This window comes from Anneissia japonica, unplaced genomic scaffold (genome assembly GCF_011630105.1).
Source record: "Anneissia japonica isolate Jap-2015-1 unplaced genomic scaffold, ASM1163010v1 scaffold93_len1081246_cov171, whole genome shotgun sequence".
Classification (NCBI taxonomy): Eukaryota; Metazoa; Echinodermata; class Crinoidea; order Comatulida; family Comatulidae; genus Anneissia; species Anneissia japonica.
In genome coordinates, this window is record NW_022726429.1 from 459,295 (window position 1) to 482,232 (window position 22,938).

Genomic DNA, 22,938 nt, shown 5'->3' on the forward strand with positions numbered 1-22,938 from the left:
AATTCTGGGTCGGTCACACTAGTTGGATTGGCCTCCCAATTATGAAAGTCGAAACAGCAGAGCCGTAGAGAGAGAGTTTGGCCAACTCTGTTTCACGGGATTCGATATACGCGCGTGATTGGGTGGATCGCAATCAAAGATTTTACACCAGACGTGCCCGAACCACTCTTCTTCAACTGATCTTTTAACAGCTTGTATTGGGCTCGCAATGCCTTCACTTTTGTTTGAATTTTGGGCCGTCGTTCTCTTCTCATGTCCGAGACTGGCTAATCTGTCAGCAAGCACGCCAAAAATTCCCGTTTTGTTGTTTGTTTTTTTATTTTCTATCTGGTCTCTCAGCTCGGGTTGGCCCCACAAACCTACCAGGTCAGCAGTTTCCTGGTCGCTCCAAATCGATCGCATTATTATTAATTAAAATTTGAATTAACTTTTATGAAAAGTAATGATTGCGTCTTGATTGAACACACATGAAGAGCTCGCGGGTTTTTTATTCAAGAACTTCTAAAGGCAACGGCGTCATCGACTGTGATTGGTCGACAGCCGATGAGGAGATGTCAATCTCGGTCACGCCAGGGTCAATCCAGGTCAATATGGGTGCTGAGTCGGGATCGAGATAGGTAGATTGAGATCGAGGTCACGCCAGGCGCAAGTCGGTGAAGATGCGGTCACATTACGAAAATCTCACCCGCGGTGAGTCAAGCCAGGCTTGAAACTCTAGTGTGACCGTAGCCTAAGAGCCCAATCACACTTGAGAGTTACATCGGCCCAGGGCCGCCTCAGGGCCGGCCCAGGGTCGGCAATTTTTAAGTGTGAACAATCAATAAATGTTAAGCCGGCCCTGAGCCGACCTAAAGTTAATCCGACTTTTGAGTCGGCTCAGGTCCTGCAATGCGGGCCCTGGGCCTACCCTGGGCCGACCCAACTTTATATCTGAACGTAAGCCAAACCTGAGCCGGCCGAAGTTCGCTGATTGCGGTCGATTTTATCTAACCACAACAATCATTTGAACTGACTTGAGTGAAAAAAACACCATTGAGAAATAAATTGTTAAGGAAACTGTAGAGTAAATTGTATTCAGTTGAACTATTGTTTTTGAATAAAAGTTTTTATATAAGGTCTCAATGCCTAACTAATTATTACTCACAGCCACCGTGCGAAGCATAAGCATCATCACAAACCAAGTTGTAAACATGGGGAAATACCACATGATACAAAGCTTACGCTTAAGTTTCTACAGTTGAAGAATTCCAGTAGAGAAAAAATATATTGGCCTATCAAGCTCAAAATCGCGAGTCTGGTTTTGCACAGAGTAAAGTCGAGCTACGCTAATTATAGGCCTTGGTTATTATAATAATTATCGTCGCCATAATCATGAAGCAGAACGCTACGCTTAAAAATCGAAAAAAGTATAAGGACAATATTTGAAATTAGGTTCATGTTTCGCGCGAATTCCATGTGTTTATTCTAGGTTGTTATTTACCGTTCCGCCATGATGTAATGCAATTGCCTCGAACTTCCTGTCTTGCAATTCATCAACCCGGCCCAAAGGAGAAGTGTGAACGTTTGTAAGGCGGCCCTGGGCCGACTTAAAACAATCACTGTGAACGAAAATTTAGTTGAGTCGGCCGTACTTTAAGGCAGCCCTGGGATTTGATTATCAGGAAATGTATGGTATATTTTTTTTTACTTTTGTACAGTACTTAAGATTACACATGACCCATCATGCATCTCAATTGGATTTACCTTTCCCGCAATCTTTAACTGCCAGATCATAACATAGTGTCTTTTCCCCCACAAAAACTGATTTCCAGTGGGATTATTTCTATACCCAAATTTTTAAGAAAGTCAATAATACATTGAATATAAAATTATAAAAACTGTATTAAAAATTTTAAAAAGAAATCATAAATTATCATTAGCCCAGTATTTGGGCACTGAAGTTGACATAGTAATGAAAAATCAAAACCGTTTATATCGAAAAACCGGCTCTGATGCCTTGTTGACTGTATCTCAGTTGGTCAATTCTCGCTATTCTCCCATCCCACCATCTCTCCCCCCCCCCTTACAGACAGCCCCTTACCAATCCCCCACCAATAGCAATATCTTACGTTCCTGCTTTGAGTGGCTGCAGGACAAAAATAACACCAGGGAAACCGCCACCCTTTGTATTAGGTTCATTTTAGGTGCACTTGAGATCACAGGATCATAAGGTTTAGAGACTTTTATACGTGAGGACTTGGGTCTACCAACTCGAAGGAACACCCAGTAAAAACTGGGATTCCAACATAATCAATGGTTAGTGGCTTGTTCTGTCTGTGTGCTTGTTGTAATACATACCTTTGAAAATGATGTTTGGTTCATAAAAGACTCGGTATCCGCAAAAGAATATAACGTAAGCTGCGTATGTCCAGGACAACGTGTAAAACATACATCTCCACGCGCTCTCCGGGAATTTAGCTGCGTTGACAGTGGTCAATTGAAGTTTATATGTCAAAGGCTATGAAAACAAAATCAATGTCAAACAATCAATATGACAAATAGTTAAATATCATTCTGTTAAACACTTGAATTCAAGAAACCAGGGGTTCCAAGCCTCCTAGTCCTGGTTAGTATCCTGAAAATTTGCTAAACCACAATTCATGATGTTTGCATGTTTTTACTAAGTGTACAGTGTATTATTAAGTATTCACCCTGAAGTCAGCCGCCTTTGGTTTATATATTAACGTGCGAAGAAAAATACAATTGGATGTGTACACATATTGAGCGCCCTGAGCATCTTATGTTAGACGGAAAACACTCTGACTGCCAGGGGTATGAAAAAATAGCATTAGCCACCACCAGACATTTTAGTGAATTTTAACACTTTTCCAAAGCTCGTTGAGAGTGCGTATGTGATCAGATTGGCATGTAATAAATACTACAAGAACTACAAACATCTTAGCTTTACAATGGTACCAAACACTTTATTCTAATCACAATCTGTGACCCGTTAAACAGTAAAATGAATATTACTCACTTTTGGAGATTTACACAATTTCGCACTACAAAACTGAGATAATCACAATTTTGTGAAAGTACATCACTACTTCTACGCTCAATGTAAACAAACAAATAGTAAAATTCTTACGGTCCAGACTGAATATAGTATTCAAATTGTTAGTACAGGTCGGTAATTACTCCCATCTATCGGATTCCGTAAAAAAACCTGAAACACAGATCTCCATGTTTGGTGGTCAAGCGCTGTGTTACCAAACACAGAGATCTCCATGTTTGGCAGGCAGAGCGTTAAGAAAGCTCCTACGGTAAAACCAGATCTCCTTGAACTTGGCTTCTTTGTCTAAATGAGCACATATTAAAATTAATTTCTCTCTCTGATAGGATATAGTATGTAGAAATCTAGTTGTAGCAGTTTTAAGGTCTAGGAGACGAAGTCCAGAAATAATGAGTAATTTTACTGATAGCATTTATGTATCTGAGTAACGTTATTGATTTGTAAGTACAGTGCTGTGTCAGTTCGGGAAGGAAAGAGGAAGTTGCCCCGTACTGCTACCGTACCATTGATAAAATCATAACAGCGCCAACTGTTAAGCCATTTTTAATTTTCAGCACTTCATCTTAAATCCAGATTTGCAATTACAGTACAAGTATTGAATTTAATTTCAATCCAATGAATGCTCTTATTTTGATCATTCTTTGGGATTTTTTTTTCCATGTACAGGTATGCCAGACGACCCTACAACAATTACCAGCAACCAAATGTTTGGGAATAATACATAATTTGAGTGCCAGTGGGTATATACTGCTGTCTGCACTTTGTTGAGTATTATTAATTGCTTAAGAGTCTGCTAATCTTTCGAATACTGTATGACAAACACTGATATTATTTTTAAACTGCTGTACATATCGCAAATGACTTGTGCACATTCCACGCATGATACAGGTATTTCAATCAAATCTCAAAACAGGCCCGAGTCATGGGAACATGTTGAGAAGCATAGCATTATATGAAGAACAGTGAGGTACTATTTGCTACAAATAATGTTTTATAAGTATCTCAATTAACTTTCAAGTAATTTTCATATAAATTTAGGTATTACCATTAGTCAACACGCCCTAAGGGGTCGTTCAACATTATCAACACTTTTACAAGTGTACAACCAGTATGCTGGGGGAGGGGGTAGACAAATTTGTACACTTTTACATGCATAAAATTATTGATTTAAAATAACATGCAATATGTAAAATAATGGTAAAAATTATAATGTAACCATTGATATTCATTTTTAAGGAACCAATTACATTGCTTTAGTTCACTTCACAAAAAAGTGGAGAATGGTTTTGCAAAATCAAAACTTTTTTCAGAGGGGAGGGAGGGGGTACCGAAAACAAGTATTTACTGTTTGTACACTTGTTAAAATGTTGATAATTGCGAACAACCCATAATTACAAGCAAAAATCTACATAATGTATGCATCCAAACATTTCATGTACCATAAAGTAACAAGTATGCAGAGTATAGTATGTTGCATTGAATGTTAGCAACAAAACATTACAAAGTGGCTTAACATTATAAAATCTATAAAATCTACTTCAAGTGTATTACCAATGTATTTTTAATGACTTTAAAACCAAGTCACTATGGTCAATACATTCTCATCTGACCTACTCATTAAAAAAAAAGTTAAGTATGTACTGTAAGTTACATAATTATCCCGAACTAGAGTCTAACAGTCTACAGTAACATTTGGATTATAAAATCTGTCTTTAGAATTTTGTAATTCTAGGTGTGTTATTAAAATGTACTACATGACCAACATAATTTAAGTCATGATAAATACGGTAATCAAAACAAAACCTAAAATGAAAGACTATAGTATCAACACCTACGCACTACAAAATGTTTGAAATACAAGTGGCAGACACCTTGATTGACTATGCCGAATAGTGCTATAGCTTCAGGGTATAAATGCATCTAATATTTTAAAAGGTTTACCATAAGTAACATTAAAAATCTAACAATCATACCTTCGTTTATAATTTGATAGTTGGGGCTTACTTACAAGGGAACACAAAATGTAATTATGTTTTTATGTTAGCCCCAATAAAAAAAAAAAATTAGTTTATCACCTTACAGTATCTAAACTGGAAAAGCGATGAGGAAAGGGAGGCTTTCTAATTTGTCTTTTTTTTTCCCATTATCATTAAAAGACATGGCTTGGTCAAATGTCTCCCTTAAATCGCTTACAGTATATTATTTGGTTAAAAGTAAGGTATCTTCAACTTAAGAAAGTTACTTTGTTTCTTGTACTTGCTTAGGAACTTGCCCTACTCTATATCTAGGGATATTTTTTCGGAAGGATAGGGTGGCTAGCAACCCTATTCACCCTTGGCCCTACCCCATGGTTACAGTAGTGTCACCTACTGATAATTAAAATTATTCAAAAAATATTAATAAAAATAAGGTCATATTTACAGAAAGATAATTGCACATAAAACAAGGGTCATGTACAGTATTAATACAAAATAAGGGACATACAGTAACATCTCCAAATTACGTACACCTCCGTCCGAACAGAGTTCATAATTCAGAGAGTTTAAATTTTTATTGCATCTCGGTGTGTTGAGGATAGGCCTACAGAACAGTGCTGCACAGTACAGCAGGGATACAGCAGGTAGGCCTATGCCTTGCCATGGGTGCAAAATTTTATCACGAAAAACAAGTATTATTCTCTTCATAAAGATTGCGAATCCATTCGAAAGCGCCCCAATGTAATTGGGAGATGTTACTGTAATTATGAAAATAATGGTCACAAGCATCACATTTAGATTTAATCTTAAAAAATAAGTGTCAGATTAATTTTCATACAAGGATCATATTATTGTAGAAAACATTTACAGTATTCATAAAACAAAGGTCAAGTTCAAGACTTGTTTCATAAATTTGAATTTGACCTGTGTTGTACAGTAATAACATTTATAATAGATCATGATAAAAATGAAGGTCATATTCAGGGCTTAAGCAGGCCAAAAAAATACATTAGTAATTTGGCTAATTTGGTATGAAAACAATTAGCCAAATAGAAATTTGATTAGCCAGGACAAAAGAAAAAGCAATGATAGCTTTAATTCCATTAGATATTTGGCTAATTTTGAATGAAAATATTGAGCAAAATTCAGCTTTTATTGGGGTTTGGCTACTTGGCTAGTGTAAGGACAGCTTAAAAACTATTTATAATTGTATAATTAGGGTCATGTTAAGCTTTGTTTTAACATTATAAATCAAGGGTCAAATTTAAGGTCATACTAAAATCCATAAACGAGGGTCATACTGATATTCATGATGCATTGGTCATTCATACACTTGCATGCCAATGCAATATTTATGCTTAAAGTTTATTAGGTACCATCAAAGAGTATAAATAGAACAAGAGAGCAAAGTCCCATTCGTAAAAACGTCACGCCTGTGTAGGACGCCCACTAACGGTTGTATATTCTTTTTATTACCCAGTGCAGCCCTGCGCAGCGCGGTATAAGTACGCCCGCTATAAACTCAGTAAGCAGAAAACAAAAGTACAGTATCTTGTGGAGAACAGATAAACAGACAAACCGACCGTGTGCGGTGGAGTACTGGGTAATAAAACACATACAAGCGTTAGTTGGAGTCCTACACTAGCTGCGTATGGGCGTATCGTTTTTTTACGCTCTCGATGAGCGTTGTTGCCTCTCTTGTTCTATTTATACTCTTTGGTACCATGTACAATACATTGCAATTGCACTACCTGTAGTATACTGTATTTTGTAATCATTTTGTTTACTATCACAACATTCTATTTTATGAAAGACAAGACTATAGTAACCATAGTAACAGTATCATTAATGATAAAACAAAATATGATATAATAGTTGCTGTTAATTATCATCTTTATTAGGAAGATGTCCCAATTTTTTTTTACAGGCCAAGATCAATAATGGCATATGATACAAGGTTTTACTTGTTTAGACCCAATCATACTATTTTTTGGGTCCTTCACAAATATCAACATTTTAACAAGTGTACAAACAGTAGGCCTACTCTATTTTTGGTATCCCATCCCTCTCATCTGAAAGTGTACATAAAAAATGTTGAATTTACAAAAACAATTCTCCATGTTTTTGTGAAGGCTCAACTAAAGTACTGTACTGTAAAAATTATACTATTAAAAACTACTGTAAAAGTTACATAAAAATGTATGGCCTATATACAGAAGGGAGTTGTTATGATAGTCACTATAACTCCCTAATTATCCATTACTGCATTCGGTCATTAAAATTATATTATTTTTAATGCATTTTGAATCAACATTTTCATGCATATTAAAGTGAATGTGTACAAGTTTGTCTACATCTTCCCCCTAGCGTATATTGTTTGTACACTTATGAATGTCCCGGTCAATGTTATTTAAAAGATTTGAAAAAAATAAGAATGGGAGTAGGCTACAGGCAGAGTTTATCACTATAGTAATGTAAAAGGTGATGTACTGTATGAACAGAAGTTTAGCGAAGAACAGTTTTTTTTTTAAGTTAAGGGTCTAGGTACCTCATGTCAAATCTAGATTAATTTCAATACACTCTCACTAAATTATATTAACTGTAAATCACACCAGTTACACACAGTGAGTAGGAGTCTAGCTACAACAGGCCTACCCGTAGAACACAGTGCACATTTAGTGTACCAGCATATACAAATCCACAATGCATCATCCTACATTAAAAAAACAAAACTCTTCATGATCTGAATTTTAAATTCTCCTCATTACGATCTATGGCGTAATCAGGATTTTCAAATAGTGCGGGACAGTATCCGGGTAGACCGGTCTGGGTGGACTGCAAATTAAGCAAAGTATGAAAAATCTGGACCCATTTTCTTAAATTTTACCCATTTTAGGCAAAATATGAGATATCTGGACCCGTTTTCAAAAAGTGGACAAATTTTATACATAAAATTACATAATTTGGACCCATTTTAAAAATGTGGACCCATTCTTTGTGGACCCATTAGAAAAATTGTGTGGGACTGTCCCAATAGCTGGCTACGGCATTTATTATGGTTGACAACTACCCCAAAAAAATTACCTTTTGCGGAGTAAAATAAATCAACCATGTGCTTTGTTGTACAGAGATGTCACTAACATGTAGACCAAAGCTGGTAAACTAAAGGCTATGAAAACCTTGGTCTCAAAATTGGTCCTTATGGAGGGAGACACATTAATATCAAATACATTGTTCTTGAATTAAAATCCATGAAAATGACAAACACTAACAAACTTATGGAGTTATAAATTACCAATTTATGAATTTGAGTTTTGAAGGATGAAAGCCAATGGCTGTAAACTATGTCAAGTTAATACAATTGAAAATAAGGTCAAAGAGTAAAATTATAAAAGCAATAGAGTTTAAAAACCTGTCAACATAAATAAACTATAATATAAATAACATTTATAAGAATATTCTTTATTCTTTACGTAAACTACATAGGAAGTTTAAGAAAAAAAAAAAACTATTACTGAAAATGGATAAAAGTAAAATCTAATGATGATGAATACTAACATTAATGAAGTGGTACCAATTGTAATAATTTTTATTATTTATTGAATAATCAGATTGGAGAACTGGCTAGTGATAGTCTAGTATGCAACAAAATTTGTCATACAGACTTGAACATGAAGAATGGCTGGATCAAAAGTTTTAATAGAAAGAACAAATATATTGATATGAATTGTATGAAAGGGTGAATCTAAGTCATCTAGTTAAATAGCAATACAAAGAACCAAAGTTAACGCTATGGTTAACTTGAATACAATAACTTTTACAGAAATATACCTCAAATCTGTTAGTTAACTGTAAAACTCAAAAGAAGAAAGAATCAAGGCCACAAAATTTTATGTCCATGAAGATTAAAGAGTCATAAAAAATGCAAAAGATAGAATTGAATTGTAATCAGAAGATACGAGTGATGTTTTGCCCTACCGTACAGTACCCGACATGTTATTGAAGTATATTCCCAAATACTTGCGAAAAATGTTTGCAAGCGATTCTGGTGGGAATCAAACCCACGACCTCGAGATAACTAGCCTGGTGCCATAACCACTACAGACTACCGAGTTTGCGCAACCATATGGTTATGGTACCAGGCTAGTTATCTGAAGGTTGTGAGTTCAATTCTCACCCGAATTCCCAAGCAAATTTTTCTGCAATTATTTTGGTACGAATACAATAATATGTCAGGTAGGACAAAACATCTCCTATGATATTTTCCTGACGTAAACTCATAATATCAAATCAGAAGATAAACAAGCTAAAAAATAGGTATTTCTGCAGTCAAACAATAACATTCCTGGGATGCCTTTGAAAATTGCTCTATAGGCCTATCACAATCTGATCCTTTAGTAAATGTTTTATTACTGTATTAAATAAAAAATTATATATTGGAAATTTGCTCGGTTGCTAGAAAGAAGTACATTTTGTTCTCTAGTAGTACTTGACAATACATATAATATCTAAAATACTACGTCACAATATCAATAGGTCATTTACATAATAGTTAAAGAAAATAGGGTAATATGGTTATAGTATTTTGCATTTTCATGTAGAATAGTAATCACAGCCAAAATCTATGATTATACTTCCAATTTTTCTGTTAATAAGTACTCTCCCAATTAGAAAGATTTTTACTGGTAAATTTGTCCATAATGAAGTCAGCTGATAGCATGCAGTGCTACAGTAGGTACCAGCTCTATGCTTATAGTGAATTAAAAAGATCAACACATTAATTGGTAGCTTGCCAAACTGGAATGATTTTCAATGCCAAGAAAGTCCCGCCTAGAATATCCCAGCCTGATTAGTGATATTTTTGATTGACCAAACACACACATTTTACTGGTTGGATATTTAGTTTTCAATCAAAAATTGAGGGCTAAAAAGTCTTTGAGAGAATAGTACTTTTTAGAAAATAAGGAGAGGATTGTTTCCTATTGTACTTGCACTTTCTTAAAGATGTATTGTCCCTTGCTAATGTAAAAAAAAATCATAAAAAATAAGTTTGAAGTAAACTTGCTCATTTTGCAATAACATACAAATTATTAACTTGTGCATAGAAATTATTGAATTTAAAAAACTTGTACCCTGATTTTTATACCAACAAATTATAATAAAAATAATAAAACACTTCCAGTGACTGGGAGTGTTTCTATCATTTTTCACTGTAAACTGATGGGTAGACAAAACACTAATGCCTATGTTCAAGTTGATAACTTTTATGTTACTTCAAAATGGGCAATTTAATTTCAAAAAATATTTTTTATGATTTTTTTTTATATTTAGCATGGGACAATACATCTTTAACACTACCAAAGGGAACTCCTTGGAAAGTTTCCAAACTTGTATATCTTTAGAATGATTCATAATTTTAAAAATCCTTATCTCACCCACACATCACTTGATTTTATTAATCAACTCCCACACTACTCTAGCCAAGCCATTTTGTGTCCAATTTAGTGAATAGAGATCTCAACAACCACAAAGATGGCAATATCATCATTAACCAAACAGTAAATTTTGAAATTATGTGTAAAAAAAAATCTACAATTCTATTAAATAAAGAGTGTTAAATTATCAAATTATAAATTTAAGTCATACCAAGCATATCTGCTTTCACTCGAATGAAAGATGGAAGATATCCCAAAATCACACTAAATCGCAGAATCCAATACCTAGGGGAAGTCCACCAAAAAGACGGACAAGACAACGTTAAATCCATAGGACACTCTAACGACGGTAGGACGTAGAACGTAATGACGTCACTAAAGGTCATCTGTGCATGCGAGAACATTTTCCTCGTCGCGTGGACGCAATTTAGCCAAATGTACGTATGCAGATAACGTAGAATGCCTGGTAGGACAATCACACATGAGTAATTCTGTTCTAGAGTCGCGTCTTCGCGCAATCAAAAGCCTTCTATTAACAACATTGGAACACTACTTAGGAAAGCTCTAGATACTGTAGATCAAGGTAGAATTTTAAACATCATGAAAAGGCTGTTATCTCAAGGACCAATCCTAGGAGGACAACATTAATATGAAATGATAATATGAAGCACACCCAGTGTACAGTAGTTTCTCTGGTACTCTCCTAGCTAGTAGAACACAAGATTAGGACGAATTTATTTATTTTTTTGGGGGGTGGGGAGGGGTATGGACTATACACGAGGAATCCTCTTTTCAATCAAAAGGCAATTTGTTAGCACTGCATTTCTAATTCAATCAAAGCTAATATTTGATTTTTATTAGAGTACAGTACTTGTGAAAGTCTGATTACCTATTAACTCATTCAAACTGGGCTTTTGCTCAAGAAAAGGCTGGTAAGTAAAATTGGGCATAAGTTGGGTGGGCTTTTACAGGAGGTGGGCATACATCCGAGGTACTATGGTTATATTTATTCACATATTTCTTGCAATTTTCACATTTTTTATTTTAAGTTTTACCGGTAATTTAAAATCTATTTTAATGAATTTTATCAAATCAAAAAGTTCAATTTTATTTCATAAAATGCATCAAATTATATTTTCTAGATCAACATATTTCATTAATTTTATTAATTAGAGATGTAAAATATATGAATGCAAAAGTAAACCCAAACAAAATGCAAAAAAAAAATGGTCATTAACCCAACAAGATGACCCATATAGCAAAACAAACCAACAGAGTTGAAAACAACAATTAAGTAGCTAATTATACTGAAGCCAGAAAAAAAAAAATTAATAAGCAATGTTATACATTTTCTTCATGATATTAAAATGAATGTAATATAGATGCAAATGGTAGTATTAATAATCAATAAGCTAGCATCTAGGACACATGGGACATATGAAATAAATTAATTTAATAACGCCGCTTCATCCGCTTAAGAATACACTATGTACAGTACAGCACCGATAGTCATATAATCTCTCAATGACTGATGACATCTGAAGTACGATAGTTCCTCTGAAGCACACGCCGCCTTCTGAACATGATAATGCGAAGATTTTAGCGGTTCGGTCAGCCTGTACTTCTAGGGAATCCATTATTTATGTGAAAAGGCAAACTTTCAACAAGATGATCTCCCAATTTTTTCTTAGAATAGCTGATCAACTCATTCAAATCGTAGCTGGGCTTTTGCCATGAAAATTTCTTGTACGTGAAATTAGTATAGCATAGAGGGTGGGCTTATACTTGAGGTGGGCTTGTAGCCAAGGAACTTCAGTTCATACTGACCTGAACACAGTACTGTTTCTCAATCAGCTTGTGTTATAAAAATGCCACACGCGTCATTTAGCCCGTTGCTGCTTTACAACTGTCCAATTATTTATATATCAAATATATTAGCAGCTGAGATTTCTGAATATTCAACTTGCGTTGACAAACGAGGGAAATATAAATAGACACTACCATAAAAAATATGATTATTATTATTAGTATTTATTATTACTAATATTTATTATTACTAGGCCTACAATACAGTATATGTAAATAGACTAGGAAAGATATAAATTCTGCCTGAAATTTACACACTAGACAAATTATATGAAAAGGGGTATAAAATAACAACTTTGACTCATTTAAAAAGATCAACCATGGAGTACTACAGTGTTACATCACGATACCATGTGATACTATTCCGTTGCTATCGGCGGCACAAATGCGTTCAACAAACACCATTTTCTCCACTGGCAAACCATTGATTACTAAAGTAATTATTAAGAAGTTGTATCTCAATTTTTCTTTGTAAATGTTATTTGATGATTAAATGTGTGTTCGATAACTAATATAATGCGAGCTTTCTGTTTTTAGTACATTTTGATGGTAAATTATTAGGTTTTAAAATGCCTATTCTAAACCATTAAGAATATGAAGTCATTCATTCGTAACGAATGGTAACCAATGTACAGAGGGCGCCACCTCCACCTGATGTTGTGATGACACGACTATGGTACTCTATAAATTCATCAGGACACAAATATCTTCAATGATTTACCAGTTTTCATACTATGGAAATCCTAAAGTTGATAAAATTTAAAGAATGCAAAGCCCCTGGCTAAAATTTAACATATTTTCAGGCAAAGCATCAGCCAAAACAGTCAATTATCCAAATTATTATTTTTTATGTTGGCGTTTGTAGGTCTGCAATATAATAATAATAATAATAATAATAATAATAATATTGGAAAAACTGAAATACTGTTCTAACAAACACCAAAGCACCAATGGTAGAACATCATAGACTACTATTAAACTGTGCATTAGTGCAATGGCAACATCGGTCGGGGGTCAAAAAGAAATCCCCACCACCTGCCATCGGACAAACACTGACCCCCATTGCCTAAAGCCTAGCAACTGACTGCCCCCGACGTGGCTTTCACATGGTAAAACAACGTACTGCACCGTTATTATTTTTTGTTAAGTTACGTTGCCTTGCTTTGGAACGGTCGTTGGCTGACATGATTCTATGGAGAGTGCAACGCCACAAAGTGTACACAACAGATGCTGTAGTCGTTAATGTCAATCCGTTTAGACTGCCACCGACACTCAACATCGTGTCATCTAGTGCTCATAGGAATCGCAGTTGGATTCATTGTACGACAGTCAATAAACAAAACTGATTACATAAACTTCTGCCCATTCATAAATAAACCAGATAGCATAGATTTAAAATAATTTTGTATTTAGCAACCAGACTATAAAAGCAGCAGCTTACTAGTTAATTGCTTGCCTTCCATCTCAAGGTCCTGGGTTCGGACTATCTTAATGGCAGGATTTTACTAGACTAATACTAAGCCTAATCCCCTGCACTGTAGTTCCATCTTGTAATTGCCAAACACTAATATTCCCTAATGGATAATTATTTCTCTCAGTGCTAAATGCAAATTACACTAAATTTGGAATGACTTAATATTAAAGTGCAAGATGTTTTTTTCATATTATAATGGAGGATTATCCATATATTTATCCTATTCTTATACATAATCTTCTGAGAACTTCAATGCTGTATTACCAGCCATCATTTTTTCTACTCCTAAGGCTTCATTAAAAAAGTTCTGCAAATATTGAACAGCTATAAATTGACTCAGTTACTCCTTGTTGGATAAGAATGAAATACCAGATGGTATTCTAAACTATTAATATCTTATAAAGATAAATACACATCCATTCCAATTTTCAATACTCAACATATTATGTGTTCTATGTAATCGAAACATAAATTATCGAAATGTGAACAACAGATTAGAGATTTGGAAGAAATACTGTAATTTAAAATATTTATAATACATATAGTTCTTTAAAGAGTTGTTAAACAATGATATCCTGGAAAATGATCCCTGCCTAATTAATAATAATAATAATCAATTTATATAGCGCATAATGTAAAATACCTCTATGCGCTTTACAGCATGGTGTGGTAAAAAATTATTAAAAATTTCACCAACAAAAATAATGAGTAACAATAATGATAAACAACAATAAAAGATAAATAAATATATACCGTATATTCCGGTGTATAAGCCGCACCTGTGTATAAGCAGGTTGACATTACTAATTAATGTTCACATAAAGAAATTTCAACTTTTTTGGCCGATTATTAAACAACAAACAACTGGAAATGTGTGTAAACTGCTGGCTACCGCCATGTTAACAATGTCGTATTCATGCTGTAGGCAGCCCTAGGGAAAGCCCCATTTTTTGCTAGACGGTCGTGCTACGGAACGTTAAATTTTCAACATCAGTTTAGATTTAATAAGTTTAATAAAATAAAACACTTATTGAGTATATTTATCTATTAAACAATCATTCTATTATTATGTTGACTAATAACAGTCGGTATTAGGCTACAAATATTGGTAATTCTAGTCATTACTACTCACAGCAGAAATTTATTTCCTTTTTTTATTTCAAATAATTGTTAAATATTTATTTCCTTAGTCGTATTTCCTTACTTACTTTATACTCTTTTTTCCAATTCTTTTTTCCCCTTTTCGTTTATTTTCTTTCATACTTATGACCCGTCTCTCTTTTCCTTTACTTTCCTGTAATTTATTTTGTTACTTTTTCTTCCCCTACCCCCTATTCCTCCTTACATTTTTCTACCTCTTTTCTTTCCTCTACCTTTTCTTACATTATATTTTCCTTTTTTTCACTTCCACACTTCTTATTCTTTCCGTTCTCTTTCTTTGCCATTTCCTTTCTTTTTCTATCTTAAACCTCCTCGTTTTCTTTCTTTTTCTTTTCTTTCTTTTCCTTTCTTTACCTTTTCGTTTTCGTTTTTTAATTAATATTGTCTCCTGAAGTTAGCTGGCCAGAGGACAAGAAGACAAGCATTGACCTCGTCGTCTAATGCCGGGCATTCACTGTGCCTAACGTGGCATGGCAAAACAACTTACTGTCATTTTCTTTTAAGTACGTTGTCTTGTCTTGGCCCGCATAAGAACTGCCATCGGCCGACTTGATTCTATGGAGAGCACAACGCCACCATGTGTACACAACAGATAGATACCATTATGACCAAATAATTTTTTTTCCTTTTTGATCCTACCAAGCCAACCCCTCCACCCACCAACCTCCAGCATTAAAACATTAAAAAAAATTAAATGTTAACGTTAATAGGAACCACGGTCCGTATCAAGGTCTGGTTTATGTTAGTGTTATCATAAGAGCTGTTTAGAATTCATTCCATCTAAAAGCTACCATCATGTTTTCAGATGATGCACAACTGTTTTTGTTAGTACTTAGTACTAATAAACTTAGTACTAATAAATATTTACTTTAATTGGTAAATAAATTGCATCATTTGATTGTGATATGTTTGGTATTATAAGAGTTACAATTTTATATTGCCAAGCAACTAATCATGCAACCGTATTCCTTATCTCGCAATAATCGTAGGACTCCAGTGTTTTTAAATTAAACATGCTGTCGTATTCACTGTCGGGGAATCGTAGACTCTCTGCTGGCGAAAAAGCTACAACCAATCATTTCGAACCACTGCTAAAAAGAACAATTTTACAGCCTGAGTTCCATTAATTCTTTGGGTGTTTAGAGGTGCCTACTCTTAAAAATATCTGAGGTTGGTGTGGACAATCTGTCAGGGAACTTTGAAGCACCTTTTCGAGAATCTTTGGCGCTGCCATTGTTAATATTACAAAACAATAGAGTATTTTGGTGTTGTTTTGTTTGTTCATCCTTTAGAAACTAATCTATACAGGATATTGTTAAGCTGGACAGCCTGCATTAAGCATAGGCCCAGATCACATACAAAAGTGCAGTTGAATAACTGAAGGTCAAATTATTGTCATTCAGTTTTCGGGTTGATAATCCCATTGTAGACCACCTTCAGCTCCAGTAGCAAGTACCTGCATAATAACATTTTCTCACATTACACCATTACTTTGTCCACTAGGCCTACAGTATTATAGAAAATGATGTTTGACACAGAAGCTCAAAAGATACAGAATATGAGAATATGAAAACTACTGCACACAGATTATTGCCATCCCAGATCCCAACAGAATGCCCTTGTCTCAACCTCATATTTTTTTAAAGCTAAGGCGAGACATTTTTTTTATTAATTGTTTCGCGAACTTATTTTTTTAAAGATCATCAGAGGAGGGTGGGAAAAAAAAATATAAACAAAATTTTGTTTTCCTATTTAGCAAATAAGTTTTTTCCTAAAAATAAATATAAAATAAAATTGATAAATGTAAACAGTGTAGTAATGGGATGGTTAAATGCTTCAAATGTACAATTAGGAAGAAAACCTTTTTTTTTTTTTTTTGTTGAAATTTCCATTTTTTGTTGTGGCCAGTGCACTAATTGGCCTAGACTGGGTTCCAGTCCCTAATCTTTGTCTTAATCAGTTGAAATTCTTAAGAATAAATCGATTTTGGCACAAATGGCGTTCCATATTACTTACTTGCATGGCGTTCCATAGTATACTTTTTCTGGGATTAGGGACTGGGAAAACAGTGAGGATTTCGAGTGCTGGCACCACGATTTCGTGGTGCCTGACGTATTTAACACTTTGATTTCCGATTGGCTAATTACCGTCGCATATATTAAATATGCTAATTACGCTTCCCCTCGGCCCAGCTAATGATAAGGAGGATTCAGGTGCAGGTCAGCTCAGCTTGTGCACCGCGAGGATTGCTAGGCCCATATCACAATTCGTCCAACCATGGAGGTAATATTTAAACGCACCTTCACAACAGAAGTGTGCTGCATGGAAAGTACTGTAACCAACTTCACGCCAGTTAATAAAATACAGTATTATTATCGATATGATACAGCCAAGCTCATGCTTTCTCGCCGAGTTCAGCACATTCAGGTTTAGGCCTAGCCTAGAGAGAGCACAATAGTCAATATTCACGTCGGGTTTGCAGACATCTATTTGAAATAGGCCTACATATTAGTTTTGACATACAGTAATGTAATTGTAGTTAATATAGCATTAAATAATAATAATAATACTGTATAAATATTTAATTTTTCAAACTGGCTAAGATCTAGGAACCTCAATTTGCTACGTACGACGAATGGGTGAATATCATCGTACCTATGGACAATTGCATCCTTTGCATAAAGCTGTATTTCCGAAATTTAAACAATGAATAAATATATCAATTTTTTTAATTTTTAATTAACATTTGATGAGAAGCTGAGTAAGAAATTATTGTTTAATGAGAAAGGTTTAATTATTGTTCATTGTACAGTATGTTGGCCAAAAAGGAGGCCTAATTGATTTAATTACATGACATCCATTTGTTTTTCAATACATTTATATTTTAATCTTAAATTAATCACAAGTGACACGTACACATTTCACCCCTTAGTATCAAATTTTTTTTGGTATTATTTCTAAGTTACAGTGAGTAATATGCAACTCCAAATTTACAAACAATATTTATAGCATTCTATTGGGCCATAAATAAAACAAATAGACAAAAAGGAGAAAATGTGCAATTCTTTTAATTGTTCTGATCTCCATAGCTATCAGATATATTTTTCAATAAATATAATCATTCTGTTTAATTTGTAAAAATAAAGAGGCTACATTGCAGGTAATGAGAAAACAATTTAGTTGCATGTATTTGGATTAAAATACATTGTAACTGTCATTGTACGAAACTAAAAAAAATGATCCAAACCACAGTGATTTTACATTTCAAACTTTATTTGTTGATCTTTCAGTGTTCTACCATATATATTGTCAACTGCTTCAGGAAAAAAAAATATTTTTACTAATTAACAAACAATTTTACTATATTAATTAACAGTCAATTTAACGTCAATGCAAAAGAATACAGGAAGGATCATACTATATTTAATTGTTCATTATCATAAGCATATTTCAGTACAATTAATATCAAAATGACACTGGGTTTGGTATACAGGAATTTGTGCTTCTCCATCAGATGCTAAGTGTCTCAAGTTTCATAACTTGACTGAAGTCAGTGGGGATCATCGGCTGGACTATTCACAGAATATCCATTCCTGCAAAACAATTGAATTATTAATAGCAATCAAATATAGGTTAACCAATAGCTATGGTTAAAATTAGTGTACCTCCTCTAGATAAAAATAGGGCTGCAACATTTTGTGAATATTTGGGAAAATATAATTCCATCAACTGATTGAAAACTGAAGAATAAGTACAAGTACTTATCAAGCAGGTACAATAAAGCTAAAGCATTTTCAATTTGGCGAAAAAAAAAAAAAAAAAAATTTTGGCCCTAGCGTATATATAATATAAAATCAAGATGACACTTGGTTACCAATTCAATATGTTATTGCAATACAGGCTGTTTCATGAGTACTTCCTAAATTGTCAGGTGCTACAGTAAGCTAGATTCAGAGCCTAGTACCTCATAAAATAGCCTGTAGTGCAATGAAATGTTGAATTGGTAACCAAGTGTCATCTTGTTCTACTACTGCATTGAGCACTTTTATCTTAATGATCTGGTTTCAACCTAATATATATATATATATATATATATTGTGGTGATTCATGCGTCATGCGGTAGGCTGTGGTATTGGGACATAGTTATTTAGACTTTCAGTTTGGAATCGAAGAGCCTTAAAAAACAATTATTTTCAAAATAATATGTTGCTGAATAGGTAGCCAGTGCAGGTTTTTCAGGATGGGAGTGATGTGGTGGCACCTGGGAGTGAGGTTGTATTTGCAAACAGCAGAATTTTGAATTTGTTGTACAGGTAAACGTTTAATTAAATAAAAAGAGAGGCCAAATAAAAGTGAATTACAATAATCAAGTTTCGTGGAAATAAAGGCATGAACAAGTTTTTCTGTTGAATTTGTGTTGAATAGTAATAATTTTTTTATTTTTTTAACTTTAGTAATACTGTACCTGAAATAGGATAGGACTAAAACTGCAGTCCCTATTATGAAGATCCTAGGCCTAAGGCCTTTATTGTAGGCACCACAATAGAGCGATGTCAACCATGCCAAACAAAAAATATTCAAATTAATGAAGGAATAAATATGCTAACCAGTATATTGAAACAAATTAAACAAAAATAAATCTGTTTTATAAGGAAATATTTATTAAAAAAAAATAATTTGTGCATCCGATCCACATGATCACGCACAGACAGATCGAGCAAAACCATAATATGGCTTTGAAAAATGGCCAAACAAGTGTCCTCTATGTAATACAATCGAAGTTAACTGCGAGATATTTTTCCATGGTTGGCATAAAACCGTAACGCAGCCTACAAAAAAGTCTAGTTACATACCGGCTTTCAAGTGATGGCTAGACCATAAGCCCACTTTTATTTTTTACCCAATATACCCTAAGGTATTATAAATACGACTTTTGATTCAAGCAACCAATAGGTACAGTAGTAAAAAATAGGCAATGGCTAGGCGTCTTTAGATCTAATCGTGGCTTGACAGCTCAGCGCGAGAGATCCGATTTTGCGTGCATACATCGTCGTCGTCGCGCTAGGTGCTAAAAAATTATGCCTTTTCTATTTTACCAATTTTAAGAGTGCATCTATGGCCTGATTTTGGTATAAATACATGCCTGTTTTAGATTTTATGTACTAAATGTTAATTTCGGAAGTGGTATTTCTCGAATTTGTACTTGAGTGAAAAGACGACCTTTAACAAAAAAAAAAAAAAAGACCCGATTTTTTGAAAAATTTTGGTCGGTTGCGGAGGGCAACACAACATAATAACAGTAAATATTATAACCTTCAAGCCCTGTCTCTTATACACATCTAGATGGGTATAAGAGACAGGCCAGATGCACATTTGTCTCCTGTTGTGTTTTGGAATGGCTTCTCAATGTCAAGTCTGGCAGCCGGCCATACCTTTCCGCTGGCACAAGGGAGCGCCCCCCCCCCCCACCTTTCGTACAGTTGCAGCCATGGTAAGGGCATGGACTTACAGGTCCATGGTAATAGTAAGTAAGAGACTACCGGTAATCCATCATGATTTTATGCTGCTGTTAATGTTTCACTGCTTTTAATTGACTTTCATTGTTTTTGCGTCGGCAAACTGGCCTCGGCAATCTGGCATTCAGCAAACTTGATTTCGACCATCTGGCCTAGAACTTATAAATTAGCCACCTTATAAAAATAGTAATGACACAATTTAAAATGGTGGTTCTTCAAGTAAAGTGCCGAATATCAGGTGCGATCCATGCCATGAATGAACCGTGGGTATGTGCAGCTGAATATATTTTTAATTAATGTTCTAACTAAACCCACTGCATTAGATATTCGAAATCGGCTGCATAATCGCTGTCCATGGATCGCACCTGATTTCAATTGCCTTTGCCCTAGCTTGCATCATATCATCAATCAGTGTAGGCCTAGGCCCAGTATTATTATTATTATTATGCATGCCAGGTATTGTCAACCCTCTCATCATTGTCACCACTCGTTGTCGCGTCGTAACCTCCCTCTCTCTCGAAGACTAGGCCTATAGGCCTAGGCTAAGTTAAGTAAAATTGGCTGAAATTTTTACATATTATAAAACAAAGTGTAAAAACATAATAGGAAATTAAATACACAGACAAGTGATTTTTAAACGGTTTAACAACCTACCTTGAATATATATTGGGTAAAGAAATGTCTTACACATGTCCATACACAAGCTAGCAAAACGATAATCAACAAATCTGTGTTTTCGTATCTGCAGTACTTTCTGAATTCGCCAATAAATCCCTCTGGTTCAACTGGTTCCGTGCGTATATACTCTGGAAGTTCATAAATCAGACCGTAAAACAGTCCTATATAATCTGGAGTGAATAAAAAGCCTTCACCACCCATTATGGCCGGTTTTCTTGCCCTTTTTTCGACTAAACAATCGCTTTAGATTCAGAAATCAACTCTCCAACAGGGGCAGGGCTTTAATTCTCGTGAGTAGTATACGGGGCGTGAACCGGATGAAATATCTGAAATCACACGCATGAGCGGTTCTAACATTGAATAATCGATCATCCAATCTTCTCCTCGCGACCTCAGCTCCCCCGTAGTAGTTAGATAGAGGGCGCTAAACCAATTGTACATTAATTATAATACTTTTCAGTATGAACAAAATATAATAATGATTGATAATAATAAATTCATCTGGTTTGTTTTAAGATTGAAAAATAATAAATTCATCTGGTTTGTTTTAAGATTGAAAAATAATAAATATATCTGGTTTGTTTTAAGATTGAAAAAAAAAACCAATCTGTAATACGTATAGTACAACTTTCGGTGTGAGCTGAAATAACGGCACTGTCCGAAAATGTTGATATTTATAGCCTGCTGAAAGGTCCACTGATTAATCTCAGATAAGAAAGTATAATACATACTCCAAGTATTGAAATACACGCCATCGTGTTGGGATTCAACATTTCGACATTAATTATGTCATCATCAGGAATGATATTCCTGATGATGACATAATGAACATTCCTGATGATGACATAATTAATGTCGAAATATTGAATCCCAACACGATGGCGTGTATTTCAATACTTGGAGTATGTATTATACTTTCTTATAGCCTGCTCATCCTGTAAAAGATGCTGCAAGGATTCAGGGGATGACGAGGATCGATCCAGAGATTGCTTTATTTCTGCTTTACAATATTTAACTACTCCAATCCACGTTTTATTTTGGCTTAGTTCTCACGTTATTGCTTGTAATTTTTTGGCGATGCAGAAAAAACAAACATGAAAACGATTCTTCAAGATGCACTGTTTGTCATGATTTAAAAAGAAAAAAAAAAAATAGAAAATTCAATTTGAATTTGAAATTGCCTAATTTGTATTTACTGTATGCGTATGAATTAAATTTATGAATATAAAAGAAAAACCATTCTCTTTAATTAACAGCTAAATAATGCCTTTGCTATATATCTTGGTAGACACCTTATACTTGCTGGTAAACAGTTCGAATAAACGCCCCGTTGTGAATGGTTGAGCGGAATTTATTAGAGGGAGGCGTTTATGTGAGGCCCGGCGTTTATTTGAGGGAGGCGTTTGTTTTTGTTGTAAAATGTATAGGTTACGTATGTATACTTATATAAACGCCCATTAATTTCATTGTAAATGTGGAACTATACAACACATAAATTCTCATCAATGTGTTACTGCATCACCATGAAGAAGCATTGACCCCCAACCAGGTGAGGAAAAATGTAATTCTACTGGATAAGAACATTAGTAAAATGTGTTGAGATTGTTGCTTCATTTAGTCTTGTTTACAGTAGTTTAGAAGTCGTTTATTCGAGTGAGGCGTTTAATCCAAACGAGGCTCTAACCATTAATGAATGGACCACGTTTTTACCTTTTACCGTACCCATAAAGGTTTGAGCAGTTCATGGAATTTACTGTTGATGACAATAATTATGAAATTA

General features: G+C 34.5%; 1 protein-coding gene across 1 annotated transcript in view; it reads right to left on the reverse strand.

The window, feature by feature from the left end:
• The window catches only part of LOC117113190 (ceramide synthase 1-like), a 49,618-nt gene extending 28,119 nt beyond the window's left edge, over positions 1-21,499 (reverse strand). Inside the window, exons 1-2 of the mRNA XM_033256478.1 lie at positions 21,135-21,499; positions 2,338-2,497 (exon numbers count right to left, since the gene is read on the reverse strand). Of these exons, the coding sequence (XP_033112369.1) occupies positions 2,338-2,497; positions 21,135-21,359 (385 nt within the window). The 5' untranslated portion in view covers positions 21,360-21,499. The remainder of the gene's footprint in view (positions 1-2,337; positions 2,498-21,134) is intronic.
• Positions 21,500-22,938: the final 1,439 nt, after the last annotated feature.